The sequence below is a fragment of the Zeugodacus cucurbitae genome, chromosome 3, assembly GCF_028554725.1.
Source record: "Zeugodacus cucurbitae isolate PBARC_wt_2022May chromosome 3, idZeuCucr1.2, whole genome shotgun sequence".
Classification (NCBI taxonomy): Eukaryota; Metazoa; Arthropoda; class Insecta; order Diptera; family Tephritidae; genus Zeugodacus; species Zeugodacus cucurbitae.
In genome coordinates, this window is record NC_071668.1 from 17,759,257 (window position 1) to 17,774,493 (window position 15,237).

At 33.0% G+C, this 15,237-nt stretch overlaps 4 protein-coding genes across 4 annotated transcripts; 1 reads left to right on the forward strand and 3 right to left on the reverse strand.

Moving 5' to 3' along the window:
* Positions 1-32: 32 nt before the first annotated feature.
* LOC105215059 (methyltransferase N6AMT1) lies at positions 33-724 on the reverse strand. The gene has a single exon (XM_011188807.3). The coding sequence runs from the start codon at positions 722-724 to the stop codon at positions 86-88; it is 639 nt and encodes a 212-aa protein (XP_011187109.3). The 3' UTR covers positions 33-85.
* On the reverse strand, positions 724-1,246 carry LOC105215058 (SNAPIN protein homolog). Its single transcript, XM_011188806.3, has one exon. The coding sequence runs from the start codon at positions 1,143-1,145 to the stop codon at positions 735-737; it is 411 nt and encodes a 136-aa protein (XP_011187108.1). The 5' UTR covers positions 1,146-1,246; the 3' UTR covers positions 724-734.
* Positions 1,247-1,635: 389 nt separating this feature from the next.
* On the forward strand, positions 1,636-3,384 carry LOC105215061 (uncharacterized). The gene is made up of 3 exons (XM_011188810.3): positions 1,636-1,862; positions 1,936-2,113; positions 2,170-3,384. Coding segments are annotated over exons 1-3 (1,068 nt in total). The 5' UTR covers positions 1,636-1,860; the 3' UTR covers positions 3,058-3,384.
* Positions 3,385-7,374: 3,990 nt separating this feature from the next.
* Positions 7,375-15,230, reverse strand: LOC105215062 (bacchus). The gene is made up of 3 exons (XM_054226682.1): positions 14,171-15,230; positions 7,867-8,029; positions 7,375-7,727 (listed from the first exon to the last, which is right to left on the reverse strand). Exons 1-3 carry the CDS (start codon positions 14,399-14,401, stop codon positions 7,678-7,680), a joined length of 444 nt encoding a protein of 147 aa, XP_054082657.1. The 5' UTR covers positions 14,402-15,230; the 3' UTR covers positions 7,375-7,677.
* Between the last annotated feature and the right edge of the window lie 7 nt (positions 15,231-15,237).

The following is a 15,237-nucleotide window of genomic DNA, read 5'->3' on the forward strand; positions in this document are numbered from 1 at the left end:
TATTATTAAATGTTTGTGTTAAAAATGCAGAGTATTTTGGGGAAAATATATGTATTTACTTTTTTACAGTAAAATACTTAACAAATTATTTACGCGTTATCTTTAGAATGTATAGGTATTCACCAGGAATTCGTCTTTCCATAAACTTAATTGCCTTAAAACCCAGTGTATTTAAATTGTTTATTAATTCGTCTGGTTTATTTTCACGTAGTGCCAACAAATAGAATACTCCTTTATCAGATAAAATGCCATCTAAGCGCTTGAGTAGCTCATCGATTACACGTCTGCCATGTATACCACCAGCCCAAGAAAATGTAATTTGTGAGTTGGTGGACGATTGATTCTTCAATTCTTCGTCCGACGTTACCACGTAAGGCGGATTGAATACAAGTAAATCAATCGACTTTTCACGCAAAAGGTCTACCAAGTTGCAGTTTATGCTTTCCACAAATGTACCGTTATGTTGTGCTGTTCTCTTTGTTGCCTTGCACGCATACGGATTTATATCAGTAGCTAAGCAAAGCGTTGCTTTCAGTTTTTTTGCCAATGCTGTTACAATTATACCACTACCCGGTCCAACTTCCAAGCACACTTTCGGTTGTAAGTTTTCAATATACGAAAGATCAGCTTCTAGTGCATCCAACAATAAAAAGGAATCTTCTGCTGGTTCATATACTTGTTCGTAATCTATCGTTGTTAAGTGATCTGTGTAAGGAGTTTCCATTTTCATCGTTTTAAGATATGTTTGTGCTTATAGCCGAGTCCAGTAGTGCTTGTCTACGACGCTGCTCTTTTTCGATAAGCCTATACAGTCCAGCTAAACGTTCCTGGCTTGTACTGAGTATATTTGTTATAACTGTCACCTTGTGCTTTACGTTTATCAATTCTTTGACTTTGCTGGAAAACTCAGGTATATTATGCTGCGCCTTTTCTATTTCTACCAGTTGCACCGACAGAGAGTCCAATTGCTTCTTTAATTCTACTTGTGAAGCACGAGTGGCTTGTATGTGTTCGTCCAATTTCTCCACCGATGGTTTAAATAAGTTTACGATACCTTCCGCCAATATATCACGGGTCGGATTTGTGCAAAAATTTTCCGTATTCTCATCCAATGATGTTACCGTGCTATCGGAATCTTTATCCATTGCTGAACTTTAAATTCTTAGCAAATAATTAAGTTTTCACAAACTTTTTCATTTACCATAATGTATGAATGTGCAAAACAAAAACATTCCAAATATATGGTTGCCGCTTCGCAAATTGTATGCAACATTGTACATTTTTCCATTCGCAACAAGGGCAGGAAATGTTGCCTTTTGTTACCCTTTGGTTAATAAAAAAATTGATAATTTATACACAACTTGTATGCTTATAAATACATAAAAAATAATTCATTAATAACTATTGATTTATAAAAACTATATGTTCTGTTGCGCTCCCTTGGATATCATTTCACTTAAAATACCACACTTTTTTGGCAACTTGAAAAAGTTGAGTAACGGCAACCATGTTTGGCAATGCAATTGATAACAGAGTTACAGGATGGTGTTGAAATAAATTTCATTTATTTGCAGATAAAAAGTTAAATTTCAAATTTTCGTAATATATTTACTTTTAAATAAATATTATATACTTAAAATTATATACTTAAAATAATTTTCATATTGATAACTTACAATGAAAGCAACGTACATTGGTATTAAAAGAAATATTTCACTTCGAACTTATTTCATGCTTATATTTTCGATATCGAAATTGTAAGTGAAATGTGAAATCAAATCGAACAAATCGTGTACGTTTTTAAACCACTCTGTTGTGTTGGCAGTAAAATCATTTGTCAGCAAAATACGTGTCTACAAAATGTAAGCAATGTTAATGTTTATATTTTTAATAAAATCATAATGTACTATACACTTTAAATATTCAACAAAACAGGGGTCGACATAAAAGTAGAGCACAAGAAGCCATTATGGTTAATTTTATGCAGAAACACACTGATCTTGCCTCTGGTATGATTTCGGACAAAAGACACAGAAATAACCTGTGGACGTTGCTTACTAATAGACTAAACACTCGCGGACCACCAAGAAAATCACCAGAACGTTGGAAAAAGGTTAGTTAATGCACAAATATGTGTGTCAAAATTATTACTATTACCATTACGTGTAGGTTTGGGTCGACTGGCGTTCTTCAATTAAGAGGAAAATTATACAAGAGAAAAATGAAGCAGCCGCTTCAGATCAACTACATAGTAGAAAAACATTTCTATCGCCTACTGAGTATGAATTAGCACATATTTGTGGATTTTTAGAAAAAGACGAAGACGGTTATGTCCAATATCTCAATGACGATACATATTATGATGGTTCAGTGGCTTCAATTGGTGATGTTGAAACTGCAAACGAGTCTATATCACAAATGAATACATATTTGGATAGCGATGCTGATGTCCATGCAACTAGCAAAAAAGAAGATTTTACTAAACATTATAGTACTGGCATAGCTGTAATCAAAGAGGAATTGATACTCGATGACACAGATAATGAAATGCCAATGGACTCAGATGCTGGTAGTACAAATTGTGATTTGACAGAGAGAAATAACTCTGAAACAGAATGTTTAACTGTGGAGCACTTTGCCATATGCGACATAACGCCGAAGGAGATAAAACATGAAATAGAAGACAGTGACGTTGAACGTCAGTTAAAAGATCGTCGTAGCACAAATTCAACAGAAAAAGTGAAAAGATTTAAGGTAGAAAGTGATGAAGGTTTAGTTAGTCTTATTACACAGCAAACCATATTGATGCAAACTGTTACTGAGTTGATTAAAGAAAACGCGAAAGGGCAAACTGAAAGTTTACGTGTCATGAAAGATATAAGGCATGGCCTGAAGGATATGAGTGAATCAATAAAAAAACTCAATGAAGCAACAGCTGAACAGCTAAAAGAACAGCGTCGACATAATTATGAGATAGAAAAATTACGCAGAGAAGAAATGCTATTAAAGAAGCAACAGCTTGAATTAAATGAGTTGGAGATGTTTAAAAAGGCCTAAAATAGACAAGTATGTGCTGTGAATGGAATTTTCAAATCCAAATTTCCTTTTTACATTACAAACGAAACCTTAATTTTTATAATGTAGATATTCAAAAATATTCCAAAAAACGCATTTAGTTATTAAGCTATTAATTAGTTATGCCTTGTAAAATAAATAGCATTAATTTTATTAAAGATCATTGTTTAAAATTGTGAAATCTTATTGTGTAAAAATAATTACGTTAAGTTCAAAAATGAAGTTTATGAAGTATAGACGATGTATTAAATAAATACAAATGCAAATAAAAAAGAATTTTAAAGCGTGCAGCTGCCTGACTGATAGTAATTTTTGCAGTTGTTTCTGAAACTCTTATTATTATGTACATATATGTACATATAAACATCTTAAACATCCTAAACATATAGCTTTATCACAAAATTAGAATTCGAAAACCTTTATTTAAGTTTATCATTCCATAAAAAATTTATAATTTTTTACTTGAAAAGTTATATATGAAATATCATTTATGTAATGTAATAAATGTATTTATATACAATATATTTCCATTTTCATATTACCATAAGTAAGCAAATACTTTTCATTTGATTATTGATTATTAACGAAAACACTCGAAGTGCTTTTGTCACGTATACCGACATTAATTGGTTAGGTGTGCTACCCATTTTGTTGTTCTCTGCTTTTGAACGGGCGTTGGAAGAGTGGGTGTATTGAGATTTGGACTTCATACTTACTATGTACACATGTATGTATGTATGTATGCATTCACATATATGTAACTCCATCACCAGAGGGTGGTTTATTGTTTCATTGGTTAGTGGTTTTATTTGATTTATTTGTTTGTTGTTGCTATTATTGAACTTTCCATAGCATGCGATATTCAACATTGTTTGAAAACGAATTTATAGCAAAGCACATTGTATATAATCTGCCACGCATAGCTTATTGTATACAACAGAGGTATTAACTATCGAGTTGGGTGGGTATTATTTGTAAGTATGCTTGCGTAAATTAGTATATTACTATGTTAAACCTTTTCTATATATTTGAGTGGGTATATTTTCACTTAGATGCAGATATGTATTTATTTATCACTATCTAACAATCTATATGTGAATAATAGCAATTTTTCTTTTTCCAGCCATTTAGAAGAGCACGCTTGCAGAAGTCCAGACGGACGCTAAACCCAATTTTCGACGGGTTTCAAGCATAAATCGGCCGATACTGCTTCAATTTCACGTACGATATTCGTACGATGTTCATCAAATGTCGCTGGCTTGTTGGCATAGACCATAGCCCCACAGGAAATAATCTAACGGCGTCAAATCACACGATCGAGGCAGCCAATGAATTGGGACAATTCGAGAGATAACACGTTCACCAAACTTGGTTTCCAATAAATCGTTTGGGACATTCGCTGTTGGAACCACATATTCTCCAAGTCCATATCATCCATTTCGGGCCAAAAATATTCGGTTATCATTTAGCGGTAGCGATTCAAAATCACAGTAACGTGTCGGTCTTGGTCATCACGGAAGAAGTACGGCACAATAACGCCGCCGTCCCATAAATTGCACCAAACCGTAATTTTTTCGAAATGCAATGGTGACTCGATTGGATTGGATAGCTCGATTGCTGACTTACCAATAACGATATTAAAAATAATTAAAATCCGGATCATTTTCAAGTTGGGGATCAGCCCAATTCATTCATAAGCCCGAACATACGACGATTCTGGTGGTCAAGCGGCCTCAGTTCTTCCGTCAATTTGATCTTGTAAAAATGAAGGCCAAGATCTTTTCGCAAAATTCGCCAAAACGACGTCACAGAGATGCCCAACCCTTGAGAACGACGTGTGAAAGACTGATTTGGGTCTTCCTTTATTGATACGCTAGCGGCAGACATATTCTTGATACTACTGGCACTTCTTTGGCTCACTGGGACGGGAACATTTTGTACAGGGCCTGTGGATTCAATTTTTTCCACTAGACGCTCAATTGTTGATCATGATAAAATGGCAAACCTCACTGAAGAGTAATGTCAAAAGAGTGGGAAAAATATGGCGTTGTTTGCTGTCCCTAACGGTCTATAATTTTGTAGCGTCCTTTTGAAAAACGCTTTATTTGTGCAATAGAACCGTTCAAAGCATTTTTCGAAACTTTATTCAAAAAGTAGAAAGTTTGTAAGTAATTTTCAAATTATGATACCAAATCTTGTCATTAACTCCATTTTGCAAGTGGTTTTAATCAATAATTCTGCCGTTAATGGTTCGTCTTACTTCGTTAGAGCTCAAATAAAGCAAATTTCCACGTTCAGCGACTACGTAGCACATAGTAATAATAAATCAATATGCATTTGCACAATTATTAAAAATGTCTGCTTCTATATGGTGCTACTAATTATTTTCACATTACACTTAAGCGCATATGGAATTAAACACATGCATGCTCATTCTAATATGGTTTTTCGTATTTAAATATGCATTATATATATATATACATATGTAGATGTACATACATATATATTAACATATCTAACCATGCATGTAACTCAATACGTGTTAGCAATAAAACTACAACTTGGCAAGTTTCTCATTGTATTACCAAGTACATATGCATATACATAGTATGTACATATATACTTCTGGTATAATTAATTTTATTTATTAATTTTTTATTTTTATTTATTTTTTATATATTTTTTTATATATTTTGTAATTTTTTTTTTATTTTTTTATTTTTCTTATAACACATTTCTCACTTTTTTGTATAGTTTTAGTAGTTAGTAACTGCGTTTATTTAAACGTATGTTATAAATGTTTGTATAAATAAATGAGGTCTTTGGTTTTGTATGATTTTATTAGATCAGATGTTTTAACATTTTTATTTTTATTGGTATACATACTTTTGGTTGTTAATGCATGACAGAATTTAAATAATACTATATAGGGAGATGTTTCGATTTTTGATTTTTATTCTTTACAATATATGCACATGCATGCAGTTCTATAAGGTATGCAATACTACATTACTTAAATTTCATATTAAAAAAAATTAAAATTTATTATTATTTATTTTATATTAAAAAAAAAATAAAAATTTATTATTTATTATAATTATTTATTGTTTATTTAAAAATATTAAAATTTATTAGTTTTTAACTGACACTTTTTTGTTATTGTAAAATTGTTAATAATAAATTGTTAATCAAAATTTAAATTGTCTTATTTATTTTATATAAAAAAAAATAAAATTAATTTTTTTTTTAAATAAAATTATTTTTTTTTATAAAATAATTTTTTTTGATTATTCTTATTTATTTTATATTGAAAAAAATTTTTAAATTTTTAATTTTGAACCGAAATTTTATTTGGTTATTGTAAAATTGTTAATAATAATTATGTCAAATTATTAAAAATAATATTATATAATATTTAATATTATATTACATAAAATTTAATATTATATAAAATAGTATTAATATTTTATCAAATAATAAATATTTTTTATTGTTAATGATAGCCGCTATTTATTAAAACCGTAATTAGCTTATTTAACCACACGACCATTTCGTATACATATTTGATTGAGGTTAGGTTTACATGCAGCAAAAAAACATACATACGAGTTTCACAAATATCCATATGTAGGAAATGAAACCACATTCATACGTTGTTTTGTAAAAATATTATGAATAATTTTAAAGTATAATCAAACTCAATTTTCCAGTAGAACACACATAGCAGTGTTTCCGCTGTTAGCTTGTATAACATTCTTCCATAGAGGTAAATAGCATAAAGTCAAATGTAACCACACGCTATTTAAACACTTACCCAGTTTCAGTTTATTGTACGGATTATTAACAAATATATTTTTAGCGAAGTTTTCTTTTTTCTTTTAAATAGAAACGCTGTCAAATGCACCACCAACAACACCCTTTGCACCGCCCTTCAATGCTAAAAATTTTGAAATATTTTTTTTTTTGATTTTCTGTGTGTAAATAATAATTTCTCGCCAGTGTTTTAATTTTTTTCACATAATTTTCTTTTATTTAAATACTTTTCATGTTTTTTGTATTTTTTTTACTCAATTGTAACGTTTCTAATTGCTATTGTTGTAATTTGTGTTCATCATTTTCATCTCATTTTTGTTTATTATTATTATTTAATTTTTTGTTTAACTCATCTTTTCATCATTACGCTTAAGTTGTTTATATTTATATATATTTTGTATATATATATATATATATATTTATATATATTATATATTAAAATGATAATATACGTAAGACTTAAGTGTAAAGGAAAAAATTATGCAGTTTGTGGGTTTTTTCGCCTTTTTTTCATTTTGTTGTTCATCATCATTCTCTTATTTTTTTATAAAAAAAATTACACATAATACAATTAAAATAAAATAAGAAATTAAAAAGTATTTCTTAACATAATAATTATATACTTCTTGCTCTTTTACTTCATCATTTTTGTTTTTGTTTCTTTGTTTGTGTTATTACATTTTTTTGTTTTGCAGTTTTTTAAGTTTTCTTGCATTTTTTATATATTTTTTTTTGTTTGTTTGTTTGTTTAATATTTAATTTAAATGTGTTTTGACTACTATATTATTATTACGCCTGATCATCGGAACCGGAGCCGTCGTCGTTATCGTCGTCATCATCTGTAATGGTTTGAAAAATATGCAATTAGTGGAATGCAGAGCAAATAATTAATACAATTTTATTCAAAACATGGAAAATTTTATGTGAAAACGAATTTCGTGTTATTTTTTTAAATTACTATATTCTGCAGACACCTACCGTCACATTCGAGGTCTTCCTCCTCACCATCGTAGGGGATATCATATTCGTCACTTTCAATTTCACTATCACCCTCGGTGATCTCTTCTAAAACCTCCTCATCATCTGAATCGACATCGGCGGCCTTTTCTTTTTTGGCCTTCTTTGATTCAGCGGATTTCGCCTGTAAAATAAAATAAAGATATGTAAGTATAAAAACGTTTAATTAAATGCATAAAATACCTTCATTAAATTGTAAACAAATTAAACAAATTTTTAGTTCACAAACAGTGTTGGAAAACGGCTAAAAATCTTTAAAAAATCATAGAAAACTCTATGGATTGTCAAAAGCAAATAGCGACCTCGAGACTCATACTAAAATTTCTATTTTCAAATTTTTTCATATTCAATTTAGAGGCCCACCAATGTGATTGATTTATGCCCAAAAGCTCAAATATATATATACATATATAAGATATAGAAAAAGCCGTTATGCGCCCCCTAAAAGTCACGCGTTTATTTCAGAATTTAGTCATCGCATTAAAACCCATGTGCTAACAGTTGAATCATTTCAAACGCCAAACAGAACCGTCATCAGCGCGCTGACAAACTGTTCCCATTTTAGCAGCTGCATGCAGGCGTTCACAAGCAGCAGCGCCGTCAACCCTCCATAAATATGTACGTGGTAGAATGGCAATTAAAAGCAAACATAGCCGCCATATACATAAATATGTATGTAAGTAAGTCAGCAAATCGAATGACGCTGCCGTGCGACACAACAAACGACCAGCTGCCAGCCAAAGTAAACTGTACTTGACGCAAAGCGAATTAATAACGGCAGCGCTGTCAGCGGCCAACAACTGTTGTAAGTAGCGCGTCGTCGCCTATAACAATCTAACGACGGAAATGCCGAAGTGAACAGACGTAAACGTAAGCATATACCGAACGCCGTGTAATCTGTCATTTCAAAAGCCGCTTGCTCAATATACAGCTGCCGCCGGCCGCCAACAAGCGCTGCTGCCATATTTTTTTAGTTTAGTTTCACGAAATTTATTCCAGTGTATTTGTAGACCACAAGAGAGAGAGAGATATATATTGAGCGCATTTTGTATAACTATCACTTGAATCTCACTCATGGGAGCCACAACACAGCGACATGTGTTCGAAAAAACCAACCAACGTTTTTAGTACAGCGCACCGGGAAGCGTGGGTACGCGCAATAGCAATGGCGGCGAAATGGCCGACCTACCGACAAAACAAACACAATACAAACGAATTCGCTTCACTTCGGCTAAAGCAGCGCTAACGATGTGGCTGTGAGAGAAGCAGAAGGCGGTCGGCGGTTGGCGGCCGGTACATTTCACGGATGCTAGTGAATTGCTGTGCACATTCTTTAACGTTACAAAGTCACTGCTCTCACAGCGTGTAGCAGTACGAAGTGATTGTCAGTTATATAGTAGACGACGCAATGGAAGAAAAAAAAAACAATAATAATAATGAAAGGTAGAATAACCCACAAAAAGAGAAAGAACGACAACAACTGAGATGAGTACAATGAACGCAAATTGTCGCAAGGTAGCCGGACGTAGACAAAAAAGGGGCGACAAATATGTAATACGTTAGGCACGTAACGTAACATGAATGAGCAGAATGACTATAGCGTACGCGCACCGCCTTGTGCGCCGGGCCGGTACACATAATCGATGTTTTCCGAACGTGCGTATATGCATATGGAAGCGTGATAATTGTATGTTTTTCAGTAAAAAACAAAAACAAAGCATAGCGCAAAATGGCACAATTACAAAACACAATTGGAAGCGACACATACAAACATACTTGGAAGCATTTTTACATGAAACAGCTTTCAAACGTCATTTCCATTGTGCGACGTCGACGACGACGACGGTGGTGGCGGCAAAAAACGTGTATAGGTTAATGATAGTGAGAAAAATATATATATACATACATATGTATGAAAGTTGATCACGCTGATTCCCAACTGTACAAATGCTAGGCTGTTTACTTAGGAATACAATTCATTACTTAGCGCTAGTAGATCCATTACAACAAAGTATAACGAAATATGGTGAGCGTGAGAGAAAAAAACTGGAGAGCATCCACTACACATATTTTAGAGCGCATTAGGAATTTTATATTTCCATTACCAGATTTTGGCGGCACGTATAGGTTTGCTTACAGTATTTGAAAGTATTTGGCAACATTTTTTTTAGTACTAAAATTTGCTGTTAGCGTGCTATGGAAATTTAGAGAGTACGAAAATATATATGACCTTGAAAGAGCGTAAACCTGTTTCATCAATGAAGTGTTGGGAGTTTGTTAGAAGTCACAAGCTAGTTTCGAAATATTAGAACTATATATAAAAATGCGGTCATCTGATTAAAAAAAAATGCGCTCAATTTAACACAATTTATTCTATTTTTTTCAATTTTTTTATTGAGAATGCGCGCAATTACTACAATATAAATACATATTGATTACTGTTTGACGTAATCGATTGGAAAATATAATTGTGATTTCAGAAAAATAATGATTTTGAAATGTATTAAGCGTTTAATACATTTAAATATTGCAATTTAAATCTAAAATAATTTTCTAGTACTAAGCTTTAGTTTATAAAATCAATTACTACATACAAATTAATGCCTTTTTATAATATTTTTTCTATTTTCTCTAACATTTCAACTAATTACAGTTGATTGCTGTCGTGCTATTAATGATTCATTAGTCGATTGCAAACATGCTGTCACATTTTTCTTCTGTGTCTTCGCTAACAGCAAAAGCAGCATGTGGGAAATATTTTTGCAATTGAAACGCATACAAGTATTGGAAATGTAAGGCAAAGGAAAAACTGCAAAAGCTTAAACGAGGCAGGCAACAATCAAATCAAAAGGTTCACAAAGCGTTAATAACAAACTAACCCACAAGCAGTTGGAAAAATGAAATAAAATGAAAATAAAAGAAATAAAAAGAAAAAAACCGGCGTGCTATATAATCAAAGGAGAGCTGTCACTTATCACCGCTAGCCGCACAATACACAAACACATAAACAAGTGTGCGAAAGAGACAACTGCAGTAGTGGTGAGAATGCGTGCGCATATATGTAGGTATATAAAGTCAACTTGGTTATATACAGGTTTGTTTTTATTTTGTATGGTATGCCATTTATGTATCTTCTTGTACGCTTTTGTTTGTATCTTTAGCATTTTTTTCCAAGTTGCTATCTCTCAACACACCGCGTGCTCGCTTGAGCTGCTTAAGCATTTACAATGCTTTGCGCTCGCTACATACTTGCATATATGCATATTATTTATATGTACATTAATGAAGTAAACAAGTGTATCTTTTAGATAAATACGAAGCAAAGTGTGTGCGAGAGCGCATTGAAGAGTGTATAAATATAATACTCATGCTGAAAGACATTACAGGTAAGCATAAAATAGAAAAAAAAACACTAAAATATAAGATTAGAGCGCTAACTAATAGGCTTATCAAGTATATAAATCTAGTTGAGTTGAAAAAAAAACAGCATGTGAGAGATGTCATGAAAGGTGGCAGCGTAATTATCACAAATTTATATTGATTTTTTTTAGTTTTCATTATAATTTTGCGGTTATAAAAATTGTATATGGAAATGATTGCATAAATCATGTTTGTCAAGAATTTCGAAATTTTTTTAATATATATTATACTTAATGGAACACGCTAAGCAATTATTAAATGAAATAAAAAAAAATAATATTTAACCTCAAAAATTATAAACGCTATGCTTGTGTTTGAAAGCGACATTATCGTTCATATCTCTCCGCACACCCGATACGCCGGCCGGCAAACTCGCATACAAACACATATTTTTAACACAACCGCTTGGGAAACACGGCACGGAGGTAGCTGCAATAAATGCTACAATGCCACACAATGCTTGTTTGATTAGCACAGGGGTTGTGGTAAAGGTACAGAAACGTCGAAAAAAACTAATACAAGCGGTTACTTTTTGAATTAATGAATGAACTTTCTTCGGCATGTAGTTGCATTACGATAATGAAAGTCTATGGGAAAGTAAAGAGAGCGAGTTAACTATGCTCTTCTATGAAAGTTGCTTGCATGCGATGACTTTTGGGCGCCCAAACTCTAAACTGAAGACTTTTAGTTTGAAAATATGCTTTTCAACAAAGTGTAAAAAGTCTTTTACTTAACAGCCTATAATGCTAATCGATTGATTACGATATGCAGCGCTACACGAAACTCGTCAACAAAATGTGCATTAAGTGGCCACTCAAAACCCCCACAGTAAAGAGTTTCACACGCAATCGTTCAACGAAAAATGTGGCTCACAAGCGTCTACTAGCACGCACTGTAATAAAGAGAAAGCCATACTATATTAATTGCTATATATAATATGTATATTTAGCTGCTACTTACTCTATATACCTCTATAAGTAAGCAGCAAACAAGCTAAAACAATATTTAAGCAACAAGCCACCAACAAAAAAAAAGGAGTCACAATCAGGAGAAAAGGTTCACCATAGCAGTATTGCAATTGCGCGCTTGAATATTGTAGCTGGAGACATTAGTAGGTGTATGAACGTTGGAGAAATTATTGATTTTCGCACGCACGCCTCCACACACACACAGCAATAAGTGTGGACGCGCTATTATCACTGCTTATCGATAATAATTTTTGTTTTTTTGTGGTAAATAAAGCAGAAAAATAAAATTATATTTGGATATTTGTGGTTAATAAGCAATATTAGTTTAATAATAAATGATTAAATGTCACAACAACAAGTCTATATGCTATATACTAAGCCTTAATGAAAAAAAAAAAAAATCGAAAAAATTGTGGGTGTTCAAATAACACCCAAACGACCATCATTCGACCGCTAAAAACTGTAGCACATACAAAATCCACTGTTGTTTGTTCAAAAAGGCAGGAAGAAGTAAGCAAAGCAACAACAACAAAGGTCACCAAGTAGGATATGCAGTGGCAGGAGTCATTGCGTAAATATACAAAACATGCTTTTGACAAGAGCACTAAGCAATACATACATACATGGGAGTATATGTAGCATTTTGAGCGTAATCATCGACTGCTAGTTTGTGTTGGAGCGCATAAAACGAAAACATGTGAGTGAGTATAACACTGATGTCAGATAAAATGCGCGCGCTTGAATTCAAACATACACACACACATATGGAAATGTATAGCTCCAGGATTACATGCAATTTCCTGCCTCTGTCTACTTTCCGCCATTGTAATGGCTTTTTCGAAAGTCAACTTATAAGCGAATATGCCAATATGCGCTACTGCTCCTACACACGCTCGTAAATATTTCTAGAAATTTCTAACGATTTTTTCACAATGAATGATATAGAACATATCGAGTGGAATATATTTATGTTTTATCAAACTTTGTGGGAGGTTATCACGCATATATAATATATGACTATGTAGAGTTGCCATGTTTTGCATATTTTTGCTTTTTATGACAAATATGAGCCACAAAGTTAAATATAAAAACATTTCTTGTATGAATCAGCCAACAATAAAGTCATTAAGGTGTGTAAATTAAGCGCTATGACGCGCATAGACTTAATGAAATGCCTCTATATGTATGTATGTGAGCACAATGTAATAAATGCTATGAGCTGCGAAATTATACTAAAACAGTAAATGTTTTATATTTAAAAATAAACGAACGCTAAATGCGCCAACAAAGTAAAACAATAAAAGAACAAAATTCTGTATAACTCAACGGCGTCCATGCGCTATACTCTGTGTGACTGTACTGTAACTGAATTGCTCAACAATTCTCGAGCGGAAAAAGAATTGATTATAAACTTTTCGATAACGTTTTGTTTATGTTGCAATCGCTACAAAAAAAAAACGGAGTTGTACACAAAATAAACGGGCGCGAAAAAATTGATGGCGCTACTGTCAAATGTGGCCTGTCAAAAATGCTTATGCTCTCTGTAACTTTCACGAGTTAGCTTTTTCCCCCCACTGTTTTGGCGTTATCTAGACAACATTTTGAACACATTTTATATATAGTAAATACATACATAACTATGTATGTATATAGATATAGTATATAGCGAGTATAACGGCACACTTGACGCTGCACAAGCATACACAAAAAATTAGCCTAGTTTACGTAGAGTAGCACTAATTGATATTTTTTTTTGGCGCACACTTCAGCTATACAAAAAAAAATTATATCCTTTTTCGTATCCTGTTTGTGAACTAATTATTTTAAATAAAAAATAATAAAATTTTGTTTTTTCAATATTATTGCACTGTACTTACATCGGCGGGCCGTTTTGTTCCTTTCACTTGCCCTTTGACGGGTGCGGCGGCATCGTTGGCTTCCTCATCGTCACCTTTTGACGCTGTACCATTGTCGGCGGCCGCTACTGTTTCGTCGACGGCAGGCTTTTTGAGATCTTCCTTAACGGCTGCTGCCGCATCAACGGCATCGGCGGCAACTTTCTCAACAGCGACATCACCGTTATTCTGTTGTTCTGTGGCGGCTGACATTTTTCTTTGATTTGTTCTGTGTAGTTTTATAATATTTTATATTAATTTATAGTTAACTTATATAACTGCGTGCGCGGTTATTATTATTTTTTTTATTTTTTAATTATGTAGTTTGTATTTTTACAAATTTTATTTGATTTGCTTTTGAAACACAAGACGCGTACAAATCTTTTTTTGCGTTGACGATCCACTCAGTACGAAGCACACAGACACACTGTTCGAGACTGTCGTTTGCGATGTGTATTTAACTTCTGAAATGTTATTTGCTGCTGAGCTCTGTTCTGCGTTCTGTGTTCTGTGCGATACGTAGATACTTTATACGTAAATGTATCTGTATCTACAGTGCTACACAACTACAACAACAATGAGAACAACACCAACAAGGAATACGAATGTTCGTGTAGTATACAGCCGAAGGCGTATCGTTGCGTTGCAACAGCGAGGACGAAGACAGTACACACGCTCTTGACGCTTGTCTTCTCTATCGCTCTAATGCGTTTTTAAGCAGCAAGCAGGGCACTAAAAGCTAGCTGTGTGGCTATAGGTAGGCGCAGATGATAGATACTTTATTATTTTATTGTTTGCTTGCTTGCTTGCTTGCTTCGGCAATGTGCACGCTGTGGCGGCTGACGACTATACAATCAATCGGGCAGGCTGACTGGCTGGCAGTTTTCAACAGAAAAAGCGCTTAGGTAGTTAGCTGTGGCTTTTAGCTGTTGTGCTGCTTGTATATTGCTATTGCTTGCTATATGTATTTATGGTATACTATATAGTATTTATTGTAAGCGTTTTTGGTTTTCTAGGTATAATTTCAACCACCGAGATGTGTACTCGTT